The 26,682-nt window shown below is 36.6% G+C and overlaps 1 protein-coding gene across 3 annotated transcripts; it reads right to left on the bottom strand.

The window, feature by feature from the left end:
* Positions 1 to 364: 364 nt before the first annotated feature.
* Positions 365 to 26,382, bottom strand: LOC112571881 (2-oxoglutarate dehydrogenase, mitochondrial-like). Of its 3 annotated transcripts, none has more exons than XM_025252427.1 (20): positions 26,246 to 26,382; positions 25,539 to 26,147; positions 20,917 to 21,111; positions 18,861 to 18,963; positions 13,080 to 13,180; positions 12,364 to 12,518; positions 11,548 to 11,694; positions 10,996 to 11,266; positions 9,961 to 10,089; positions 9,134 to 9,313; positions 8,612 to 8,764; positions 8,182 to 8,401; positions 7,196 to 7,346; positions 6,153 to 6,280; positions 5,089 to 5,267; positions 4,642 to 4,713; positions 3,874 to 3,999; positions 3,307 to 3,543; positions 2,812 to 2,975; positions 365 to 2,726 (listed from the first exon to the last, which is right to left on the bottom strand). In XM_025252427.1, the coding sequence occupies exons 2-20, from the start codon at positions 25,764 to 25,766 to the stop codon at positions 2,627 to 2,629; spliced, it is 3,039 nt and encodes a 1,012-aa protein (XP_025108212.1). In that variant the 5' UTR covers positions 25,767 to 26,147; positions 26,246 to 26,382; the 3' UTR covers positions 365 to 2,626. The 3 variants fall into 3 exon arrangements, with proteins under 3 accessions (XP_025108212.1, XP_025107429.1, XP_025108994.1); XM_025251644.1 differs by lacking the exon at positions 18,861 to 18,963 and adding an exon at positions 16,458 to 16,560; XM_025253209.1 differs by lacking the exon at positions 18,861 to 18,963 and adding an exon at positions 16,458 to 16,560 and having other exon boundaries at positions 26,251 to 26,359.
* Positions 26,383 to 26,682: the final 300 nt, after the last annotated feature.

Below are 26,682 nucleotides of genomic sequence, written 5' to 3'. Positions count from 1 at the left end.
ACACTGTTCTTTCTCTGCATGTATTATCTGTTTACAGGGCTGGCTACCTTCCTGTGATATAGCCGTAGTTGCTGACTAAAATGCATTTCCCCCTATCCCCCGATTGTGTTTTTAAAGCTCGGGAAAGAAAATGATATTCAAAATTGTTGCCCTTCTCCTCTCCCTCACTTAAAGTGACCCTCAAAAGAATAAGAGTTTATGTTGGGGGAACATCTTTTTGCAGTGCTAATTATTCAGTTTTGGCATAGTCTAAAAAACTAAACATGCTTGCACATTTGTATGACCATATGCATCCTTTTTAACATAGACATGCTTGTTTTTCCTGTCCCCCTCTTTCACATCACATGGACATAAACAACACAAATACAATAAAAACCATATTTCTTATTGACAGCTGTGATGCCAAAATAAAAACCAGACCAACAATCAAATGAAATATCACCTACGGATGTAATTCTTCAGAATCAGCACTTCAGGTCTAAAAAAAGTTTAAACAAATGTTACTAAATACTTCTGAAACCACAGAAATGCAAAAATCTCCAAAGCTGATTAGGCTAAGTTTCATGAATACATGTTAAAAAAAAAAATTTTTTTCATACAAGATGCTTTTACTACTGCTCTAAGGTATTATGGTAGAGAGAAGAAATGAACCGGTAAAGCATAATGATAAAAAGTCAAGACAAATGAAAATGAGGCACTTATTTCCTTGCAAACAGTTCTTTAGAAGTTTAAATTCAATTTTAACAACTCTTCAAACTGGTTTGATTTTTTTTTTTTGAACAGACCAATAAATTACTGTAAAGATCTTGCTTCAGAGTGGACACTTATGGTTTTCTTTGTACTAATATAAAATTAATATTTTTATGTCTATTACAGAACACACGCTGCATCTGCGATTCTGACAAAAAGGCTATAAAATCTAATACCAAATTTCTAAACTTTGATGTACCATATTTGGTATGAAACAGATGTAAAACAGAAAATACAAACCAAAAATTGGACAGATACAAACTGTTCTAGCCAAGCTCGTATGCCTTGCTCTTAAAAAAAAATGGAGCTGCCAAAAGCTTCACATATAATGACAATCTTTCATGGTATCCATATAGTACTTGTGGTAAAACAGAGCTGTTTACAAATATCTAGTCAAAAATTATTCCACCAAAGCTCTCTCTCCTGCAACCCATGTGTGCATACATTTTTTAAAACTAGGAAGACATGTCTATTTGAAATAAACTGTACATTGTTCAAAGCTATTAGAACAATTGCCTCACATCTCATTCTTGGGTTTTATTATGTCAAGAAAGCGCTCCTTTACGCATAAAAAGCCATACTATAACACTTTCCACAAAGAGGAACAGAATCCATTTGTGAAAACAATTTCTGCAAACCCTGTTGGCAATTGGTATGCAATTTCCTTAATAAATTCCTTACCCATAAAATCCCTACAAACAAAACAAGAAATTTAATCTTGAGGCATATCATAATATATGTTTTGATCTCTTTTCTTTTTTTGACTACCTTTACTCCTTATTTTGTAACTGGCTGGTATACAAAATAAATTCTAAAGAGTACAGGATTAATCTAAAATAGTTTTAATTTATCCACATACAGTTGTTACAGCAAAAAAGAATTTCACAGAAAACATTGGGGGTGGGAGACCCGCAAGGAAACAGTTTCCATATGGCCAGGTCATTGTTTAATACCTTTGCTTTTCTGCAAAAAGGCAACCCTTGTCTAAATGAACTCCACATTCTTCTGCAGACTGTTTATTTCCCACTAAATACTCTAAAATTACTAACATCCTTGTACAAGAAAGCTATGCCAGAACACAGAAGCTAGCTAAAATCATGGGTTGTTTCTTGCTTTAAAAAAAAAAAAAAAAATTCAACCCTTATGTTCTGCTACATCGTATGAAAAAAAAAGCCTTTAGTGCATAGGGAGTAAAAAGAAAACAAGTAGAAGGTGAGACTTAATGGTGTAGACAGCCAAGAAAAAAACAGATCCTGTATAATTTTTCTGAGGTAAAACTCCTTGCGTTACATATAGTGCTCACCGATCTGCATTGATGTGATGCAAGAAAAACAAAAAAATAAAATCCATCTTTTAGACTCCAGGCATAAATATACTGAAAATATTTAAATATATCTGGAACATTTTTAATGTACATCCTCATGTGAAAATGTTCTCCACCAAAGGAAAAAACAATCCCTGCTGCAGCTCTTTCTTTTGGCAAGTCCATGTTATTAGAAATGTCCCTCTATGTGGCATCTGTTTAGATAGAGTAACTGCTCCATTCAAATTCTGATCGGCCTGTGTGGTTTGCAGATTTACTGCCATCTGATCACCATCAAATGTCTAACAGAAGCAGAGGCATTCCTTTCAACATTTGATTTGCTGAACCCCAGAGCATAGATTTAATTAGTCACTGCAGATCAAACTGGTTACAGTTGAACTCTGAGGTCTGAAACCCAGTTTTTTCTTTTCAAGCTTTCATTGTGTTTAAATGGTCATAAAATGAGACCTGGTATTCTTACTACATGACAAAGGTTAAGTGGGGGGGAGAAACCTGATGAGAAATTACAAGGAAACACATCTGATCAGCATGTTGTCAAGTGAACTGCATTTATTACAAGTCAAGAGCTGCTGAATATACGCCGGCCAGCTCCATCAAATGCATCTGCTTGTTGCCTGTTGCTGCTGCTGCTGAAGGGAACCTTCCTGCATACCTGCAAATCAAGAGAAAGGGTCATCATTTCTCCATTTGTTGTCTAAAATGTCATCAAACTGTTGGCAAACGTTCTTAACACTCACTCTATTTCGCGCGTGTCTCCAGTCTTGCGGAGGACAGTACGCAGTCTCGGTTCAACATATGAATAAGGACCCATGTTTTTGTGTTCTTCCTGGACCCAGCATATGGAGGCCTTAGGATACGTCAGGATTTCAGCCTTGACAAGATCAAATGGGAATGGTGAAATCTGCAAAAGTAAATCATATTTCAAATAAAAGCTGACTTCTTTCCTAATTAGTTTCATTTACCATGTTTTACACAGGAACAACAGTTCTTTCCTAGAAACATACATCAGGGCTTCTGCTTACGCAAAAAATTGTGTACAGTACACATTAAAAGTTCGGAGGACCCCTTCAGTTTTCGTCAATGGGGTCCCCTTCAAATTTGGGCAAAGAACAGGGACCCTTTCAAAATCTGAAGAAGGGGTCCCTGGGACCCCAAAGAATTTAGCCTTAGCAGAAGCCCTGATACATGTTGATCATCTAAGGTCTGTTAAAAGGTTTACATAAACGACTGACCTGTTCAATGCGGGCAATAGCAATGTCTTTGACACGTTCCTTCCTTTCGCGTTCCTTGACCAGTTCATAGTATATTTTGCCAGAGCAGAAAAGCAACCGCTGGACTTCGTGGCTGTTCTCAAGGGCAGGGCCATTCTCAGGAATCACTCGCTGGAACTTTGAACCTTCTATCATGTCATCAAAACTGGATCGGGCTTCTGGGAGCCTAAGCAAACTCTTGGGTGTAGCTATGATCAGCTGTGATGGAAAGTAATGAAAGAAGCAAGGTAAGCAAAGAACAAAACACCTTATTTACAAACTATCTTGATCCCAATAAACGAAAGATTTTGTTCTTAACATGTCTATCCCCCCCACTTCTACTGTAGTTAGTATATGCACTTCTTCTAGCCATTTATTACCCAGCGTGCACCTGATTAATTTTCTTAGTCACTCTTTCATTCTGAAAATGGGACTTGAAAGATATAGTCTTTTTTTTTTTTAATGCCAGTCTGGCTTTTTTTGATGCTGTGGTAAAACATTGATAGAAAGATGAAAAAAATCTACAGTGATGGTAACAGATCTACTCACAGGTTTACGGAAGGGCAGTGCAATCTGTCTGCGCATAGCATGGAAGAAGTTGGCTGGAGTGGTTAGGTTGCAAACAAACCAATTGATCTCGTGAAGCTGCTGAATCTCAAAGTTTGCATCCTCCACCTGCCACAAACATGCTGCCATCTACAACCAATTACATCTAACTTTTTTTTTATTTCCTGGTGAACCACAGCTGTTTTTTTTCTTATATATTTAAACCAAAAGTGATGCTTATGTGCTTTGATGTAGGCAGAAGAGAATGCTAAAAGCTGCTTTGCATCAACTTGCATGTGCAGTGCATACACCGCATGCATCCATAGTAAGGCCCCGATACACGTAAGCTAAGTCAATGGCAAAAATCTAACAAACTGGAAAATATGCAAAATAAAAATTCTGAAATGTGCCATATCATGCTATATCATTACACCTTCTTCCTTAGCCTCTGAACTGCTGTTGTTACAAGCTGTGTCTTTGTGATAGCTGTGCATTTCTTTGCTCCCTATTAATTAGGGAAAAACACTGTGCTAGTACTGCCATTTTATTTGCTTATTTATATTTACAGGAAATATAGATTATGTGAGGTTTGTGGTATCCTGGTACATATTGGTTGTATATGGTGGACCTTTACCTGTTTGCACAAAATGCAAAACTCCAAGCATAAACAATTATAGTGCATGCATATTCCTAAACACAAAAACCGTACTAATCCATTCTTCTATGCAGTCTCTCATCCTTACTTTCACCATAATAGTATTTACTACTTACAGGGAAAAGGTCTGCATCATCATTGCTAAGCTGCAAAAATCGCTCAATACGACAGCTAGAGTGCTCAGGACCCTGTAACAACAAAAGAATCAGTAAGATCTAATGTCCTTATGAGTAATACAGTTAAGTTCTCAAGAGTTGCAATAATGATGGTGAGGTACACAATAATAGTTTCAAAACACCAACGAACATTACACAGCCACATGCACATATAAAATAAACCATCCAAAAATGTTACACTAAACCAAAAACAACCTGAAACCAATGAAAGCTGATCTTAAATTACTTGGATTTCAGCTGAGGACAAGGGTCATATCTGGGTGGCACATTATTTACTATAGGCAGCAGAACTATCATCTTTGCAAAGACGCAGCAGACTGTGCCTCAGTACAACTGATTATGGTCAAGCATACCCATTACAGATTTTGCATGGATGAGTCCACTCACCATGCCCTCATACCCATGTGGTAGAAGCAAGACAATGCCACTTTGGCGGACCCACTTGGCTTGGCCACTAGAGATGAACTGGTCAATTATGCACTGGGCATTGTTTGCGAAGTCTCCAAACTGTGCCTCCCAAATCACAAGAGCATTGGGATTGGTCATGGAGTAACCAAGTTCAAACCCTAGGCAGAAAATGTCAGGTTTAGTAATATTCTTGTTAGCAAATAGAACACAAATTGAAATAATTTATCGTTCACCAAGCTCCCTTCTCATGAACATTCTTTTGAAGTGTCAACTCTACCTGGAATGGCCATTGTAACTGCCTTTTACCCACCTACAAATACAATCAATAAAACATTTTGTAAATGTTTGTATAAATACAGTGAAACCGCAACTATCCAGTTTTAACTGTGCAAAAAAAAAACCTCAACCCAAACTGCTAGACATCACACATCACAAGACCAAAAATTCCAGGAATAGCTCAAGTTTTCTTTATCAATGGATCTCTAAGAATTATTCTAAAAGAGTTGAAAGTACAGCATCTGTGCACCTGCCAGGAGATCCCTGATGTGAAAAATCATTAGATTTAATCGGGTGCAGAGGACTCATTCCAAACACTCTTACCCCACCCCCACTTCTAACGACTGCCATTCATCAACAAGTTTTGACATTTGTCTTTTGCTTCAGTGCATTCTTTTTGTAAAAGATTGTGTATGGTTTGTACTGCCCATGTAGGCGATGCCTTGTTCCAAGTTAATTCAGCTGGCAACTGCACCTCCAGGTTAGAAAGTGGCTTCACATAAATTCATGCCAAAAAGTTGGGGTCCAGTGTGAAAGTGTAAGAAAAAGAGTTGTTTTGTCAATTAAATCAAACAGTGCATGATATTGCACTTATTCTAGCATTTTCAAATTTTTAGAACTAGTTTTGAGTATCTGTGATTTTTGATAATCTGGATGATGGGCACTGGTCACTAAACCAGATTATTGAGGTTTCACTGTACACATAACAGAAAACAGACAGAAGGATGGATATCCATCCAACCCTTTGCATGGCTGCAGGAACTGACCTAGAACACCAAACTCTGACAAAGAACTGTTGCAGACAATGTACTGGGCTTGGTCGGGATACAGGTGGTTAAGAGGCACCAGTGTCTTCTTATCAATCTCCTGATGATGCAGTACATGGTGTCGGTGACTGCAAAAAATATGTTGAAATTCTTACAAGATGGAGGTGCTAGTGTGATCCAAAAATGCTGATTTGTCTAAGATGGATGGCACAGCATGGTAGATACAGGGTTCCCAGGGATCAGGATGGTGCAAAGTAAGGACCTTTCATGCATTTGTAAGGATCTAGATGACAGTCATCAATGCTTAAGTTTTTCTTACGTATGGTCGGAAAGAGGTATTATTTAAGTATGAATCTTTGTTTTCTCTACGTTCTGAAATATTGCTATTCTAGTAATAAATAATTAAAGATTTAATTTTGATGCCTATCTGCCTTGTTTACATAACTTTAAAGAACTGATAAGACAACACTGCTAATGTTCCAAGTTTCCTAGACATGTAAGAAATAATAATTGTAAGATCTGAAGGGCATTCTTTGTTGTAATACAAAAATCAGTCTCTCTCACTCACACACACACACAGAGAAAAAGAGATGTAAGGACAGAACTAGAAGATCAAGGCTCTGGTTCAAGAAAGAGATAAATTTGCAAAGACATTTTGAAAGAAGAGTGGGTTTCTCTCAAATATGGAGGCGCAACTAGTGTAGTCCAGACGTGTGGACCAAATTTCTTTTAATCAACCCTTTAACAGAAAAATATCTTGTAAACATGGTGGTGGTTTTGTGCAAAAAGCTATCTGATTTTTGTTTAAAAATTTGAAGTTCGTTGATATCTGTCATTGACTTCATGTCAACATGTGATAAAAAGACAACACCTCATGTCATCAAATGCATTGAGATTTTCCTTCATATGAGCACAGGTTACATTATCACACAATTGAGGCATTTATAAGTATAACATTTATCTACTGCCTCTTAATCACTCTTATGCTTTTCAACACAAGCACACTGGTCTGAATTCTCAAGGCTTCTTGAGTGGCTGATTACCTGAAAGTTCCACGCTCCACATCCTGACCGCTGAGACGCACATGGATTCCTTCTTTAAGCAAGGAACCAAATGCCAAAGCTTCTCCCATTGCCCAGTCTGCCTCGCGGTTCTTCAACATTTCAGCACGTGCTCGAAGCACCCTTTTTAAACCTGGTATTACAATTAGAAGTTTCACATTCATTTTGAGATACTGGTTACAGATGTGCAGTTTATTATTTACTTGTTGTTTTCTGTATTAATATAACAACTTTTACGGAAACTACAAAAATCTTCATTAGATGGTATTGAATTATTTTTAAATTCTACAATAAAATGAAATCATTCATATGGCTATTTCTAGCAACTAAACCCGATTTACCTTTGTGGTGTGTCTGAATATTAAGTCATGTCTTGACACCTAAAACTTTTTCTAAAGTAATCTTTCAACTTGCTAAGATTTGTTACTTTAAACACACTATAGTCATCAAGTGACCTTCGGTCTCTCCACCTTGAAATACACACACACAAAAGCAATAATTATGCAGTAAAAAGTCCATGACCAGTGAAGTTAACAGCCACGTTACTTGACTTTCATGACAAACCGAGAAATGAATGAAAGCTTGTGTGCATGTACAATCTCTGTATGATCAAGGTAATAATAATAATTGGGTAAAGAAAATAAAAAGCAGTTTGACTTTATCAAAATGGTTATCTGATACTATAAGATGAACTTAATAATGAGCTGTCTATAACTATAGCTCTGCCTTCTTTATATTGCTGAAGCAGTTTAAGCCTGGCTTGCAAAAATGGATCTGATATTTTGTCAATGTAATGACTTGCAAGGACCACAGGATAAAAATAAGTACATGGAAAAATCTATAAGGACTGGTTCCTACAAACCCTGTATAATGCAGTTTCCTGTGTTTTTGGACTTGTGTTGGGATAAGACATAAGCTAAGCTATTACTATTATTTTTTTTTTGTTTTGTTTGGTATTTGATCCATACCTCCATGGATGACAAAATCTTCAGGCTCTGAGCTAAACACCTGACCGATGTGTGTTAAAGTACTCTCCTTAACCCAAGTGCTGGGAAGTTTCATCTGGTCCTTCTTTTGAAAGAAGTCTGTCCACGGTGAGTCGAGCCACTCTGTATTGGCCACAGCAGTTTCTTTCTTGGCAAGCATGTAGGCCTCTTCACAGATCTTATCATACTTAGCGATCTCTTCCTGCAGAGAATAAAGTACTTCATGTTCTAGCTTTTCTGCTTCTTTTAAGACCTCACTACAGATATATCTACACTAGCAAAACCTAAAAAGTACTGTACAAGTTATTTCCTTTTCACTCCTATCTGATATGTTCTAATAGATGCAGTTATTTGCTGTAATATTGTTATCAGGTATTCTGAATCTTCATGTGAATTACAATTCTCAACAAACCTCATATTCCTGCTGTGTGACAACGTTGTTTTGGATGAGAAACTCGGCATACTTTGTCAGCACTGTTGGCTGCTTGGCTATTTTCTTGTACATGAGGGGTTGTGTGAACATGGGTTCATCAATCTCATTGTGACCATTTCGGCGATAGCACACCTAACAGGAAACCAAACTAATGAATAACTTTCAAATGATGTTTTCATTATATTTATTTGTAGTTAGAAAGACAAACCTACTAAACGTAAGCGGTAAACTTAAATAATTAAAGATGTCTGTAGATTGTTCTCAGAGAAATATTGCTTGGATTTCTGACATGTAGCATAGTGTAAACTCAATACAAGTATTGTCATGGTGTCTCTATTATGCAGTTAAGTTGGGTGTAGCATTTAGAAACACAGGCCTTTGTAACTACTATTTTTTTTTTATATAAGAAACGCAAAAACTCAAACAGAAGTATGACACAACAACAAAGCTTCCAGATAAATATTACCTACATTCCACTTTTACTAACAGATCATCACCTACCAAGTCGACAACCACATCTTTGCCCCACGTGGCTCTCCACTCTGCAGCCACTTTGCAGACATAGGTCACTGCTTCTGGGTCATCAGCATTCACGTGAAAAATGGGAGCATTCACCACACGAGCAACATCAGTACAGTAAGGAGATGATCTTGCCATTCTTGGATCTGTGGTGAAGCCAATCTTGAAAAAAAAAAAAAAAAAAAACTTCCACACTTTAGAACGAACATTTAGCAAATGTCCACAAATTCAACCTATGAACAATTCTGGAAATGTCATTCACCAAGGATCAGTGCTTCACTACGACTGGGTTGCTTGCTGTGTTTATGTGATGGACTGATGCAGCAGAGAATTCCGTCAACTACTGCATCTACAATAGCTGCTGCCCCGACAACAAGTAATGGTCAAGAACATGTCAAGGAACTGAAATGACCTCTGGATTGTGTCACAACTAAAGGAATTGATAACAACACCATAAATTCGTTTTGTTGTGGTTATATTTTATGACAGTTTTCCGATTATCAACTCACGTAAATGTCTGGGAGGCCAACAAATCAAACTTGAAGCATGACTCAATTAAAATAACAATAAAAAAATTGCTCTAAACACTACCTGCAAAGTACAGGATTGTGAGCAGAGACTGCCTACGAACAGTGGAAAAAAAAATAGTTAAAAAAATCAGATGCAGGTTGGTGGGAGAAGAATGAGTGTTAAAAATCTTACTGTATTCTTATCAAAATATGCTTCATGTATACCAAGATCAATTAACAATGAATGAAAACACCTTTAGAAGAAACAAATGATGATACAATAGAACAATAAGCACACACCTGATTGTTGACAACTACATGAATGGTGCCATGGGTTGTAAAAGCTGGCAAATCTGACAGGTGGAGTGTCTCATATACAATTCCTTGACCAGCAAAGGCAGCATCTCCATGCAGCAAAATACTCATCACCTACAAGACAGCAGAAAACCTTGCTCACAGAGGATATTTCTTTTTGAAGTCTTTAGCCTTTTATCTTAATAAATAAGAGGTAGTCAATTCTTAAAAAGGGAGTAAAAGGGGGAGGGGGGGTAAAATTTATTTGATGTGAGACTGGTGTGCATTTTGTCTCTCAAAATCTGATTTTCAATGACAATTAAAAACATGAAAATGTGAACAAAAACAAAAACTAAATTATCATTTTTCAAAATAAGCCCAATAGTTACTGCAGTTCAATTACAGGTATTTCAAAGCATAATTATAATTAATAGAACACAAGAAGCTTAAACAGTAAAACATCCTCAGTTCGTATTGAAATCCCACTCTTAGATAGGACTCCAAAAGTTTTCCACAGATGTACTTCATTACATTAGAAGATCATGAACGTCTACGACTACCTCCCCAAAGTGACTTAAGACCTAAGTTTGTGCTCTATTACGACTTTTAACGAAAACAAAACAAAACAAGACATGTTGCATGCTCAGACGGCTTCTGGCTGATCCTTTGCTCTATATTATGACTTTCTGAAGAAATAATGCAAAATAAATTAAGTACATTTTGAAAGATAATGCATGTAATGTCTAATGTTATATTCACATGGCAGATTAATTAAATTTCTGGAAGGGATTAAGAAAGATGTTTTAGATTTGTATTTTTGTTTGCCAGTGCACATCAGTGAACTGTGTTACATTAATGACATTTTTCAGAAATTATGTGTTTACAAAACTTTTTTGTGACCTACTGTTTGTGCTCTATTGCAACGTTTTGCAGATTGCTTCAAGAAAAAAAATATTTTAAGAGAGCATCTTAGAACATCTAAAGCACTTCCCACCACCCTTTTAAACACTGCACTTGAAATGAAACTTTTGTTGTAAAAACCTTTTTGCCATCAGTGTCCCCACGGTAGTACTGCTCAGCCTTTGTCTTGCCCTGAACAACAGGATCAACAGCCTCCAAGTGAGAAGGATTAGCCACCACAGCTAGCTTGATGTACTTGTTGGTGACACGGTTTAGACGTTCATGTGACATGCCCAGGTGATATTTCACATCTCCAGATCCCTCATCAGCAGCTTCAAGCTTCGAGTCAAATTGGCAGATGATCTTCTCCAAAGGTTTGCGACATACATTGGCAAGTACATTCAATCGACCTCTGAGAAAAAGCAATAGTGAGATAATAAGTAATCTCACAGATGTCAACTCCAATGAACCGATATGCAAATGATCACTTTTTTTGGTACTTCCGTTGCATGTCAAAAGGATAAAGAGGTCAACAATTTTAAAAAAATCTTTTCCTCTGTATAATTCTATCGACCTAGATCCCTTCATCAACCCCAAAATCAAATGGTAATAACCATCCCTTCTAAAAGTATACTGCAGCGAGTTTCATAAGCAGCTTGATCACTCATTAAGGAAATGTTTATGAGACGAAACCTGTGAGGCATGCCGATAACAAAGCTCTCAACACCAAGAGCACTGGAAGAGTCAATGATAGTCTTCATAGCTGGAATAAGCACTTCGCCTCCTTCCAGTCCAAAACGTTTTTCTGAAGACCACTTACGAGCAAGAAATTCTTCAAATCTGTGCAACAGAAAAGGAAAATCTTAAAACAAACTCTTTAGACTCAAAGGAATACCTAAGCAATAGCATAAGATACTATTCGCAATTACAAATAGCACCAAAAATAGCTTTTTATTAAGCTTTTAATCCTCCCCTGGCAATGTTTATTAAATTTCAGGTTAACTTAAATGCAATGTATGCATGATCAAGTGCACATTATTTGACTTGAAACTTAGAATATAATTATCTTCTGAATATGCATATGCCAGCGTAGGTTCTGATGAATCTTTTTTTTAAAAAGTATAAATCTTACTTGGCATTACTACATAACTGACCAAAACATAAGGAAAAAGTAGAGTAATAGTACTTAATCTAATTCAACTAGCTTTCTTGTTCTTTTTTGAAAATGTCTTGTAAGACATTTATTCCAAGCTGCTGCATTTCTTGCAGAGTACGCTTAATGTGAATGAACAAATCCTGGCACAATTGGCTACACTCATGACTGTGACCCTAAGCCACCAAACTGTTCATCCCATTCATGTTCATTAATAACATGAAATAAAATTCCTACTGCACAGTGTGATGATACTATGATAGTTTCTACTAGCTCTTCACAGCAAGAGTACCATCAAAATAATATAACACATGAAACACAACGATGATGAAGAAGACCTGGGCTGCCTGACAAACCTTATGGAACGGATGACACGGGCCAGGATGAGGCGTTTCTCCTCGTTGCTGAACTGCATGATACTTGGCGTCTCAAATTTGCGACGTATCCAGTCAGTTTGGTCGAGGTTATTGATGAACATAAACTCTACACCAATGTGCCGGCAGTACACTTCCTGATCCAAATTTAAACCATGCATTCTTTTAGACAGCTGAGTTATGTTGAATTTTCATGGTTGCTTATCTTGCTCTGACAGAAAAGTACTGACAAAGCAAGAAAAAATTCCTTCTTTCTTGCACCATCTTGAATCCATAGTTTTGTGTCACTGGTTTTCAAGTTCGTCTGCTTCAAGGTGTAGAAGGTTTATGATATGCTATACTTTATATACCTGGTTACTCATCTAAACCTACTGACCTATTCACTTGGTGTCAAAATAATTATCCCCAGCACAGCAATGTAAACATTTGTAGAAATGAATCTTATCAAAGCACACATCTTTTCACATTAAAAAAAAAAATTGTACATCCAATAACATGTACACCCATGTCTCAGAGAATGAACCTGAACTAGGATGCATTATTATTATATGTATGTACACATTATATAATGTATTATATATACATCTATAGAGTTTACATATGCAAGCTAAAAATAAATTGAAGGATCCAAGCATTGCTTTTGTTACAAGGGAAGTAAAGAAAACAAAAAAGATGTTTTAAAATTCAAAATTAATTGCCTCCAGACGTCGTATAATCTCTTTCAGAGGTAGAGCTGCTTCATTCCCTCCAATGTAGGTTGTAGTTGGCAAGCGAAAAACCCTCTCCATAGCCTGATCATCTGAAGAACGATGAAAAAGGTGGGTGGGTATCAATCCGACTTAGGTGATCATATAGCAACCTTTATACTTGTGCACGAAGCTTATACTTTAAATAAAGTGTATATTTTTATATTTATGTTATTGGTCATCTAGGTTTCAGTTTATGGATGGGAAAGAAACACATTTAAAAAAAAATTCGGCTATGTCCAACAAGGTAGGGTTAAAAGAGAATATGTGCTACATGTAAAGTCAGGGGAATAAAATAACAAAAACACATGGTCTGCGGGATACATTTTGATATAAAATTACCTATTCGCCTTCTATAAAACATTAAATTTAATTGTATCTCTCTCTCTCCCTATATATATCTACAGTTTGCATAAGGTAGAGTAAAATAAAAATTAGCATATCTTTCTTAAGTACAATTCAAAGACTTGTTTATTAAAATCCTAGCATGTGAAAGAAATTAATTGGTGGTGAGCACTCGAGGATTGCTGCACATGCGAAGTTCATGTAAAATTTATTAATACTTCTAAGGAAAAGCAGCAGTAGCAGCAAAAAAGAAAAAAAAATAGCTTTAATAGTGTTCATGTTAAACTTGCTTTAAAATTTTAATGAAATCATACTCAAAGCAAGAGCAGATTGATATTTTTCTATCAGCGCACACTCACTTTCATATGTTTTCTCTGTCCATGCAACTACTCTCATCTTCCCAAACCTCCCTTATCATTTCTATTTACAGCTCTAAAATCTAGAAAACGTAGATGACAACAATTAAAGTGAAGATTTTGAGTGTGACTGCATACATGTATGTTAACTTCAGCACCAGTTCAGAAATGAGAGCAAAAGGTAGCAATTCAACACATTCCTCCCAAGAGATAATGATGCTGACAGTTCTTTATATTTGCTGCTACTGAATCCACTATAGAAATTAGCACCTTATGGAAAGTCTAATTTTAATTTCTGCCATCTCTATTGTTAGTCAACAATTCTACAGCTGAAAACTACACATCTAAATAGCTTTTGGAAAACGATTATTTCATTTAAATACAGCTAAACATTTGAGGCATAAGCCAATGACTGACAACTGAGACAAAAACTTTAAATGCAAAACATTTAAAAGGGACATGGCCATTCTAGATGTAAAACATATGAAGTCCCTTAAAAAAGTTTTCATTATTTTTACAGGGATATCAGAAGCACACTTTCTACAAGTCTATTTATTAATATGGCCCAAACACACACATTAGTAAATGTGAAAAATAATTTCATTGTGTTGAAAAAAGTCTTCTGCTCAAAGTACTCAAATTGAAAAAAATGAGCATGCATCAAGGGGCAGTCCAAGGTGCTGCCCATCAAACTGCTAAACGATCAGAATACAATCCTGGCAAAAGAATAAATAATAAACATATTAATCCCACAATGCACTTGAAAGGAATAATTGTTAAGATGGGGAAGATCTATCAAAGATGATGATTCCTACTTTCTAGAAAAACTTCACAATACTCCAGTTGTTCAAAGTTTCTTAGTAACTGGCAAAAGCTTCTAGTTATGTTATTTAAAGGGAACAGCAAGTTCATCTTAAATGATAGACCAATATGTTCTGAATTGTTTCCACTCAAAAATTTACCTAATAAGGCCTTTTCTTATGTATCTATCATGTGTGTTTCACAAGGAGGTTGATAGGGCTGTAGCTAGCATCCGGGCTTGTCAAACTGATGACCTCTATCCTGCTTACCCCACTGCATGGCTGCTATGGGTTTTATAAAGCTTATCACATCTATATAGGAAGATTTATCAGTTTGACAAGCCTGAAAGCTAGATATAGCTTTACATGAAATCCAGCCCACATCTCTGAACCTCCTGGGGCAGTCTAAAAGTCACTTCATAGACAGAATATGTGTTATTATGTGAGAAATATCCTGAAATACATGACCAGCCATGCGAATAAGACATGCAATCTGGTAGTGTATATGAAACACACTCCCGAGCTCACTTTTGTATTTCAATAACTGAGTTCAGAAATACCATGCACACCCTATACTTAAGTTTAAAGGCCTTAAATGAATGTGTATATTTAGTTTTTATGTTTTCAAAAAGTAAATTATATTTACATTTTGATATTTATTTTCCATTTACATACATCTTATATAAAGTGTCAATAAATTCTATAATGCAACACTACAAGTTTCCATCCATTTCACAAAGAAATTACTGTATTTTAGCTGCATTGATAGATTTGTTAACTCTTCTAATTGAAATACTGAGGGAGAAGGAGAGAAATTATTTTTTTTTATATAAAGCCTTAGTGTCTCAGATACTGGTTTGCAGAGCAAAAGATGTAAAATTTCCTGCATGGTAGTCAATATTTACAATATTTAAGTCAGCAAACAGAAGCCTTCTGCAATCCCTGAAAGCTGCAGCATGCCTTGAGTTATAAAAGTTAAAGGATTCCATGACTTAATGGCCATCACAAACGCGAGCTTTAAGTTGTTCATCCTGTTCAGGGGATGGCATATAGAAGACAGAGCCAAAGTTGAGCCCTTTCTTTCCCCTGCTTTTCACTGATAAATCAGGTACTCATATGATGGACAGGAAAGGAGAGTTTTCCAGCCACAGGCTAAAGGAAGCATTGAGATGATGACCTGCCATATAGTGAGCTAACCACAAGGATTAAGATATAACAAAGCATTAATAAACACCTTTTTAGTCACTAGAGTGAACTAGCATCAGACGAGCACTAATTTTTCTAGTTGATTTTGGGCAGTAATGCCATTTAGTGTTGTCTGGTGCACCATCTCCTTCATGTCCAACTGATCAGAATTGAAAATGTAAAAATTTGACTGTTTCTACATGCTGAAATTGCTTTGTCATAGAAAATCTTATGTCAAGTGTCAAAGTTTTGCAGTGTCAAGTCAGGTGACCACTTCACAGCAAGCAAACTGTCATACATTTGTTCTGTATTTTACTGCAACCAGGGATAAACTTTACACACATCTTCCAAATCTGGTTGTGAAGTATGCATAAAAAGTGACTTTGTTTTGCTTTCCAATTTTGTGCAGAAATACACAAAATATGTCCAAGTAAGTGTACGCTCTATTTTTTTAATTTTCTTTGAATTTTTGTAATTACTACCATTCACCAACCCTTAACTGCAACTGCAGAACAACATTTTTGAATGTAATAAATAAGCAATACAAATTTATGTACATTATCAGGAGAGGATCCACTCCAAATACATGGTCAGTTCGCAGTAAAATCCTGTCAGCTCATGTTTGGCATGTCCAACACTCTTACCTAAATGATAGTGACTCAACAGGAGTTCAACTGGCACGCTGGACTCCAAGTCTCCTTTGCTGATGCCTAGAGGGTCTAAGTCAGCTAAGTGATGACCACGAATCTAATATCAAATGTGAAACAGAAGAGAAAGACATGAACATGAGTTAGATGAGTCATCTAACGATATAAGATGGGAGAAACACCATGCAGGCATCCCAGCAGGTTGCCATGTGTTGACAAACTCAAGGACACACCATAGTTACCAACTGGAAAAAAAAAAAAAAAATCCTGGGAAAACTTCACAGCATTGGCTATAATATCAATCTCATTATTATGAAAAAAATCTTTAATATCTCCTAGATGCAGAAAATGAATTCAGGATTCTGAAGGCTCTGTAAGCTGTACAAGCAGAAGATCAAACTGTAAGCTTAAGTGTAATCAAAAGCATATTTAAAAACAAAACAGAAAAAAAAATGTCAGGTCAAACTCAACCAAATACTTCATACCATATATTTCAATAAGGTGTATAGCACATGTTTAAAAAATAGGGGAGGCTGAAATCCATATATCAAACAGAGAAAAACCTCCTCATTAAGACCTTTTGTAATATGACCTCCCCCTTAGATATCCCAAAAAAAATTTGCCACAGATGTAATTTGCTAAACTAATGTCACCTCTATCTCTCCAAATCAACTGAGGATCGACAGTTTATGCTCTGTTATGACTTATTTCTTGCAGAAGTTGGGGGTTGGAAAAAAAAGTAACCTTTTTTTAAATAGACTGTTTTTGGCCAATATTTTATATAACATTAAAAATTTATGCGAAAATAATGTAAAATAAATACATTTTGAAAAAGTGCTTATTTATCAGGTCATTGGTGATGTCAACTCAGAACAATATTGCCCAAGCCATGTCAACCACCCGCCTGAGTCAGATTTACCCAATCATGATTATATCATTCCATGTAAGACTACATCAACCCCCAACACATAAAGTCAAACTTGAACAAAATCCCGCAAAATGAATCTATCATCAATGACTCAAACAGCTATTAATGTCCGCTATCACCGAAAACCCATGCACTGTTTGAAATTCAGCCCCGATCTTTGCTTGACTGTACACATTCAGAGATAAAATCTCACACTGGCACATAAAACAAAATTCTTGTACTGGCACATAAAACAAGATTCTTGTACTTGATTTAGCAAAAATCTTTGTCATCATTTATTCTTTAGTTTGGAGGTTTGTATTAAATGTATATGCAAACATTCGGTTGACATTAGACAATTGTTGCTGATTGGGCATTCATTCAGCCTGGGCCTAGGCTGATTCAACTTTCAGTGTAGGGATGAAATGGTCTTACATGATTATGATCATGATGGGTTGAATGATTCAGGCAGGTCAATATGGTTTGGGGTAAAAATGACCATTCCTATTTACTGTTGGTCTCTTTGTTTACCAGCACACATCATTATGTGTTTATTAAAATAAAGTTCTTGTGATCGACTGTTTGCTTTATTGCAACTTTTTTTATAAATCAAACTTAAGAAATATAGTGCTTTTTAGGAAAGCATCTTTGTCTACCAGAGTACACATGTATTGACCAAATGCTCTTACCTGGAGAATTCATTTCCCTACTAATCTTCAAATGCAATGATGACCTAATAAGCATGAATGAGCAGAGGTATAAACAACAAAGATAAGTATTATGATGTGGCTTTAAGAACTTTCAACATTAAATAAATGAACATGAATTTAATATTGAAAGTTATGGTCTGTGGAATGAAAGCAGACCGGTCAATTTCCCTATTACAAATCTTCTCAGTTACGACCTGATATTGGTAGATTTTATAGTCTTAATAGGGAGGTTTTACTGTTTCCATGAGTGCAATATTGCTTAAAATAAATGAAAATGAAATTTAGTATAAAAAAACAAATCATTCTTGAAATGAATCACCTAACCCTGATCACAATCAGGAACAAAGGAGATTGCTTAGAAGAAGTAATAATGTTGAACATTAGTACAAATACTACTCCAGTAGCAGGCTAGAGAAGAAAAACACTGTATGCTTCCTTCATAGTGATGTGAGACTGAGGGTGACCTGCAGTGTCAAGGAAAAAAAAATAAAAAATGGATGCTTCAAAATACTTAGCTGAGCAAAACAGGTTTAGTAAAAGCACTCCGTAGGTATAAAAGTTCTTCAAAACCACAAACTCAAGATAAACGATGCATGTAAAATAAAATTCATTCTTTGTGCAGAAGCAAACTTTTCAAGCAGAAATTATGCCAGTCAATATGCATGTGCAGCAAATACTATCAATTTCAAAGGGATTTTACCAGTGGTTGTCTAGTTGCATCTTAACAACCTTCACCTGACCTTTAGACTTGTGAAAAGAAAAACAGTTCAGGACTATACATACCCAGCCCATAATTTGAAACAATCAACTCTGGTGGGATCTCAGAATCTAAATCAGCACTTAAGATTCCAAGCGGATCCAGTGCACTGATGTTGTGACCCCGTGTCTACAGTACAAAGTAAACCAATGAGTCAATGTCACTGATCACCTTAATTAAAAAGAAAACTAGGACAAGTGTTCTTATTCAACTGTACTACACACTACTTTCAGCAAAAATATTCAGGGATACTAGCATGAGAAAAACTGAAGAAATATATAAATATACAAATACACTTTTGAATGTTCTGCAAATGTGGTTACACTGTGGTCTTAAAGAGGACTAAATGCCTGTCCTCATTAAATCCTTTTGTTCTGCTCTAGAAATACTCCAGGTATATGTGCACAGTGGGCTAGGTTTAAAGATGGTGTACTTGCTGATTTTAGTCCCATTTGTAAAGAAAAATATCAGTTTATAATTTAAATTTTACATTCAGGAATAAGGAAAGCAAGCTTTCTAGCTATTTTAAGCAGCATCTTGAAAAATGAAATGCTCTATAACAGTACAATAAGCCAATGCTGCTACACTTTTTGAGTAAAGAACCAGATCAAGCCGTAGCTAAAAAAATAAATTAGATTTAGGCAAAAATATGGCAGCTTGAATCACAATTCATGTTACCATCTAGCCGAACATGTCTTGACTCTTATTTCATCTTCTGCATCTTCTCCTGAGTGTTCAATGCCTTCAAATCTGTCAATGGATCCTCCAACAACATTTCTTAACTAAATCTGGGACATGCCACAAGTCACAAACTAGATGTGATCCCAATGGTTAACTGACTAATATTTTATCTGCTCTTAGTCCTATGTGTGCAAGTCTAACTACACAATTCTAGAGTGCCATAAAATTTCAGAATCCACATATGCACACAAACAATATTATCTTTTTTAAAGAAGGCAAAAACAAAAAAGAGAAGGGGGTGCTGGCCTCCCTGATTTATTAAAATATGAAATCTTATTTTCATCATATTATACAAAAGCAAGTCTGCAGTCTGAACAGTGCTAGCAAAGCATTCCTAGCAAGAAAACTGCAATGAAAGAAGGCATCAGAACAAGCAGTCTGAAGTAAATACACTTTCTCCTTCTCCTAATTTTGTCTAGCTGCAGTCATCAGGTTTTAAGGATCTTACCAGTTAGTGTCAAACTTAAACCACATCATCATGCACACCATAAGCATCCCCATAAATGGTGGAAGCAGTTATTATTAATACCAAACTTTTATGTCTATTCTGCACAAATAATTGTTTAGATGTCTAAAAACTTATGTCAATATTATATCAAACTGCAACTATGTATTAACATACACTGCCCTCCTACCCACTTTTACTGAGCATTTTTGGTGGCAGTAAAGAATGTTAATATGCATTGGTGGCATTATCTAGTTGTTCTTATCTAGTTCTATCATGTTTTGCATTCAGAGGACTTCAGTCCAGCTTATTCATTCAAAATATGATAGTCACTTAATCAACAGAGGGGAAGAATGTTAGGAACATGTATTAAATAATACAATGTATTATTGTATCCTGCTACATTCTCCCAGCAACGATTTCCTTTAAATATTCATAAGTGATGTAAATAGCATTAGTAATATGAGAAGCTATAAATCAAATGTCAGTAACTTTAAAAATTGTTAGCACAATGTGAAACTGATAAACTGCTTCATATAAATTACAAACATTTTGAAGATGAAATATTTAGATGTGTATTTTTAATGAATATCAGACTGAGGATGACCTGCAGTATCAAGAAAAAATAAAAGCTTCATAAAAATTCAGTAAGTGCATGCATCCAGGAAATCAAACATTAAAGATATTTAATTCACAGTTATTAATAATATATAAAAAATGATCTGTTTTCAGGAAAGTAATGTTCAGGTTCTAAAAACACAAAACAAGACTGTGAACCACTGAGTGCTAAGGTGCCAGTGTTTGGCATCACAAGAGTTATGCGTGAACCAAAATGAACTGGCCATAGGAAAAGTATAATCTAGTGTTATCTAGTGAAATGGCAAAATATGAGGCACCTGATATGAACGAATGATAGACTGTACAGCCAAGTGATCTTCGATGGTTTTCTCGTCAACAGGAGCTCCCTGGGTAACAGCATGACGTGGAAGTGGCATGGGAACAGCGCTGACGGGACTCAGAGCAGGAGGTCGAACATAGGCCTGGCCTGGCGGAGCCCCTCGAGAACTTTGCCGAAAGAAACTGTCCCAGGACTAAGAGAAAGCAGATAGGTTTGTGTCAACCTTCCTCAAACTTTTAGAAAATATTTTGTGCTCAGCATGATTTCATTAAAGCAATAACTATAATTTAAAAAAATTATATATATAATACTACTGCTTAATTAATACTGATGGAACATGGTAACCAAGGGGATGACGATGGAAGTTTTATTTGTGTAGAAATGTTCATTCATGATCATCTGATTTTGACTATTACTTCTTTTGGATATCATTAATTTTGACTGACATTATCATACAGGTAAGTGGTGGGCAAAGTGGTTAGAGCAAGGGCATCTGAACCCAGATGCACAACAATTCAATACCGGTGTGATGCAGCAAACTTTCCCTAGTTGTCAGGATTGGTGCCCTGACTCCATAGAGGGTTAGGTAAAGGTAAAGCAGTGAGAGCAAGAAGAGATGAGCAAAGTGTCCCATCCACAACCTACAAAAGGTTGAGGATGACTTTTACCTTTTACTTTACCTTAAAATGTTTCTTATGATCTATCTATCTATATCTATTCCTCTTCATGCATCAGGTTGCACATAAGGCTTCAACCAGAGTCCAGGGTTAGGGTTAGGGGTTAGGGTTAATGGGAGGAATGCATCACTTTAAACATCACTTTGCTGACTGTCAGCCGCTGACCACCTGACATGCCCGCAGACCACACTTTGAGAACCACTGCTCTAGGAATCTTAGGCCCTGGTCATTGGTTACGACAAGGCCAAATTTACCCACTGTTCCTATCCATTGTTGGTAGGCATCTGGGCTGATCTTGGTGTTCCGGTCACTCAGCAGAACGAGGATGTTCTTTTTCAGTACTGCCTTTATAACCTAGTCTAGCTTTTGGTAAAACTCCTCCACTTCATTGTCTTTATACTGGAGGTCGGATCATATATTTGGACAATGGTGAGGCCTGGCAGATGTGAAAGGAGATCAGCCTGCTGTATGTGGGTGTACAGCTGATGGTGGCTCTGACTACTACACTATGTATGAGGAAGTCCACACCATGCGTTTTCAGATTTCCTCTCTAATGTGCTAGAGTTTAAGGCCCTTTTCAGTTGCTGTCTCCCCAAATTCTGACCATTGCCAGCCCCACAGTTACCATTCTAGTTCATGGGTGAGTATTCGTTTAATGTGTGGATGTTCTACTTACCAAGGGACGTTCCTTCTCTTAATTTTATACCTGCTTATGTTCCAGCAGCACAATTTTTACTATCTTCACCCTAGAGCCTGCCGTTAGGGTGCACAGTCATTGATCCAGGCCTCTACAGATCTAACATGATGTTTCTTTTGCAGCGAATACCCATGACCTTGTCTCTGAGTGTATACATTTGGTAGTGCCTATATTCCTCTCCAAATGACATGGCAAATGGATTGGACGGATCATGAACACATAGGTACTGGGTACTTTTACCATGGAAAGTCTTAACCTGCTGATGTTGTGTTAGCATCTTGATTTTCTGTGAGGGTTTACCTTCTTAGGCTTTATCTTTTTTAACATTGTCCACAAGGCAGTGGGACTATTTTCCATTGGCTAGGGGTGTAATGAAGAGGGGAAGGATGAAATAAAAACAAACATGTGCGATTGACCTACTGCGCCATGCTTGAGATCTGTCATCCTCTTGCCTACCAAGTGGCAACACAAAAAGCTTGGTGAAACAGCAGAAACAGAAACCACAAGTGACTATGTGGCTTCTCAAATCAATACCCAAAAAAGTGGTCTAGAAAAATTCTCTTATTTATATAGTAAAAAAGCCTTGGAAGTTAATACTAAATATTTACCTACTGCTCTCTTTCAAACACACTTGTTTGGTGTTTATGTGTTAAAGTATGTACTTCATCATGGTTTATGGTAAATAATATTCAGATAATGACTTCTTACATGATACTAACTTCGTGACCTGACTTACCCCAACCTTTTCCCTATTTCATGTTGTTTAACTGGATTAGCTGAACTGTAACAAGCAACAAGCATACTCCCAGAAGACTGATACACATGTCATTGCACTACAGAATCTAGTATTTTGATGCAATGTTCCTGAAGACAATGCTTATCTGGACTACTACTGTTGAACATTTGACCATGTGGGCCACAGGATACCAATGGTTTGAAGGTGAATGCTTGGAACATTAAACTCTGTCATGATGCTCAGCTGTACAAATTTGTTTGCCAATATATTTTTGGAGGCACTTTCAAGTTTTGAGGCTCTGGCATTCCTGGTTAAGAAGTCTTAAAGTGCGTCCTTGAAACTGTAAACTCCTTAGAACATTTGTCAAGGTTGTAATTCAAGTTGGTCACATCTTATTTAAAAGGTGTCAATGGTATTCTTTAATTCTCTAATTCTTATGCTTGTATGTGGCTGATAGCATGTGTACCCATTACAAGCAACCTTAATTATTACATACTGTTATGACCTTACCAAAGCCTCTTAGGTCATATGCTAATGTCAATCAGAAGGTGAATGGCCTCCTTATTTATGTAAAAGGGCAATTACATATCTGACAAGGTTCTGTAACTGCAGCAATGTCACAAACGGTTGAAAGCAAGCATTCAGGTAGCTCAACTTCTGGGTTTACAATTAATAGAGATTAATTTACAACTTATTTATTATTTTTTAAAGTACATTTGGATAGTGTGTTGGAATGCGTAACTAATTCTTTTAGATTCACTTACTGTCTGCACTGAATATTTCTCAACCAATAAATTTTTGTTATTGCAAAAACACTTCGTAAATAAATGTGACTTTTAACCATACTAAACTTTCTCTGTACAAGTATTTTATCCACAAATTATTGAATGTTACATGCTGTAAGTATTGGAAAAGAACAGTAGAAAGTAAGGCAAAGGACTTTCGAAACCACAAGGGCCCAACTGAAGATGGCTGTCCATAACCGGGTCTGCTGCCGAGGATTTGTTGGGGTACTATGCTCCTCAAGGAGTGACAAGGACTAAACTAAACATGCTGTACGCAAGGGAGTGTGCAACAGACAGGTAACTTAAATGAGCACTCGATTTTCTCTCAATTGTTCTTCATTCTGCACCACCACTACCTTTGCTAAATTGTTCTTAACTACCAGACTATATTCAGCAACAGGCTTAAGTACATTTCACATAAAAATACAAAATAAATGTACAACTGTTATCATAAATAATAAGTGCTATAAGGTGAATACTGAGAGCTTTATTAATTATGAATTTAGTTCTACATCTATTGCAATACTGATTAGCTATTTATTATTGTCAATGTAATAGAAGACAGACCAGCTATTGACCTTCCCATTGCTATGTCAATGCCCATTCCTCCAACCAAGGGACCAACTATATGCAGTGTTTACCATCTATCCATATAAACTGTGTACTATCTATAAATATACTAGGGGTTTCCAGACACCAGCTAAGATTGTTAGGGGTTTTATAAACCCGACACTGGTAAAAAAAAAAACACAAGAAAACACATAGCAATGCTCATACAGTAATATTATCTTGATCTTCAATCCTTAATGTCAAGAAACTTCTCTAATTATTGGTGTCACATTTTACACATGTAATACTGTTATCATCGACAAGTAGTGACAAAATATCAACTTTCATATGTCAGATTTATCACTCAAGTTCTGTGCAATTAAGACATCTGACCTAAACTCAGGGTTTTTGGATGCTCAGTGTGACAATGTTTTATTCTCAAAACAACTTGGCAACTTTTTCTAATACGATTTGGATTTCTGTAATGTGATTAAAACATTTCTAAGCTAAGGAAAAAACTGACCTCGTGTGCTGTCAGAATTAAACTGGTTGTCCACTGGGACAGTTCCTAGCACGAGTTCATGTTTAAATCAGTAACCAATAAGTGTGTTATCCAGAGCACAAATGCACCTCAGGATAGGGGAATGTGGAGGACTGAGAAGCTTACTTCAGTAAACAGTCCCTGGCACCAGTCCACATTATAACCTCACAAAGTATAAATTATTATCTCTTATAAATGCTTTAGAATTTAACATGGATAAGTTCATTACTAAAAAAAAATACTATTTATCCTGATGTAATTTTACACCAGATGCTAAATATAAAGTCATTTGGCTATCACCAAATGGGAAAGCAATGGCTGTTTTCAGTGTGCTATGTTGTATAAATGTCCTGTACTGTGTATGTGGTACACATGCATTCTTACATGTCTAAGTACACATGTGCATAGATATGAAACAGGCCAGATTTTTGCTTTCTTTATAACTAGCACCAGGCTATTGAGCCTCCTTCATAATAAATAGTCTAACCAGCCAAGCTGTTAATGACCAGTCATACTGTAAATTCTCATGATGCTAGTGGATGTAGTGTTGTGTAAATGCTTCGCTTTTTAACAATTGAATGATGAATTTTTTTCAATACCCCACAAAAACTGGTAGTAAATAAAACAAGCTGTACCACATGAACGCTTGTTGGATCCCGCTGCCAAGCCAGATACATTTCCTCCACATAGGTGGATGAGCTGCCATTGAGAAACGGCTCTGCTGCTGCCTGGGTTGCAAAATTTCGAGCTGCACCAGTTCCACTTGCATCTTCCACTCTGGTTGTGTAGAAGCGACTAGTCCTTAGGAGATATGGGATGACAAGGCAGGGCCGTTCACTCATAAGTTTCGCGATGCGATGCATCGTGTACTATTAGTACGTCCTTCTAATATGAAAATGTCTTATATTGTGACACAGGTGGGGATCACACACAGTCGCCACAGTGGCGGATTGGTGGACAGCAGATGGAATGTCGTTAAGGTTCGACGACCATCAACCACGTGAAAAAATTCACACAACAGGGGGCTTTAACTTCTGATGACCTTTCCGTCCTTCAGGTGTGCTCGCAGAATCAAATGATCACAGACGAAGAAACAGCTTCTCTCATGTAGTTACACAATAACAAAAAAAATTGTTGGTCGTTGCGGACGGCCAAAGATTTCTTTCGTACCGCAACTTGTGTCCCGTCAAGCAAGATCCTTCGAAATATGGCTGATTTTACTTCGAAGTTATCAAAAGATCCGGCTGCAAAAGAAAAAGAATAGCACTGTATAACTTACAACAAAATATGAGCCGTGCGATAATTAACTGATAAAAGCTTTCAAATAATATCTCAAACTTACTGTACTTTAAAGATCTCTGTTGCGATCCTCCGCGTAGTACAACACCCTCAAGTTGACTTTCAGCTGTGCTAGTGTCAAGAACAGACGTCACAAGCGTGTTTCTCACCTCAAACGCTATTGGCTAATACTTGTGAATGGGCTAATCAGAGCATAGTTTACAAACGTAGTATCTTCGCATCGCAAGCTCTACCACAGCCACACAACGATCAATGAATAATATTCTTCGAACTACGTGTTGCGGAGAGATTAGAAGACTGTACAAATCTCTTTGCTTTGTTTCTAATATTAAGATTAGGAAATGTTATTGGGGGGGGGGTGGGGGGTATATAGTATGGCTCGTTTTGAAGAAATGAATTAGAATACAATCCATTAAATTTTATTTCGTTTTTATTTCGTGTGTCGAGCCAAGACGTTCGAGTCGATCACTCCATGGACGA

This window comes from Pomacea canaliculata, linkage group LG1 (genome assembly GCF_003073045.1).
Source record: "Pomacea canaliculata isolate SZHN2017 linkage group LG1, ASM307304v1, whole genome shotgun sequence".
Taxonomy (NCBI): domain Eukaryota; kingdom Metazoa; phylum Mollusca; class Gastropoda; order Architaenioglossa; family Ampullariidae; genus Pomacea; species Pomacea canaliculata.
The sequence above is the reverse complement of the archived record's forward strand: the minus strand, read 5'-3'. Positions and strand labels throughout refer to the sequence as shown.

Bases quoted from the DNA above. Each gene is read 5' to 3' on its own strand.
- LOC112571881 (XM_025252427.1), bottom strand. From the start codon at position 25,766: ATGCATCGCATCGCGAAACTTATGAGTGAACGGCCCTGCCTTGTCATC. The intron at 6,281-7,195 runs GTAATCAGCCAC...TATTTTTTGCAG, and splicing joins GTGGAGCGTGGAACTTTCAG to TCACCGACACCATGTACTGC. The intron at 2,727-2,811 runs GTGAGTGTTAAG...CTTGATTTGCAG, and splicing joins GGAGACACGCGCGAAATAGA to GTATGCAGGAAGGTTCCCTT.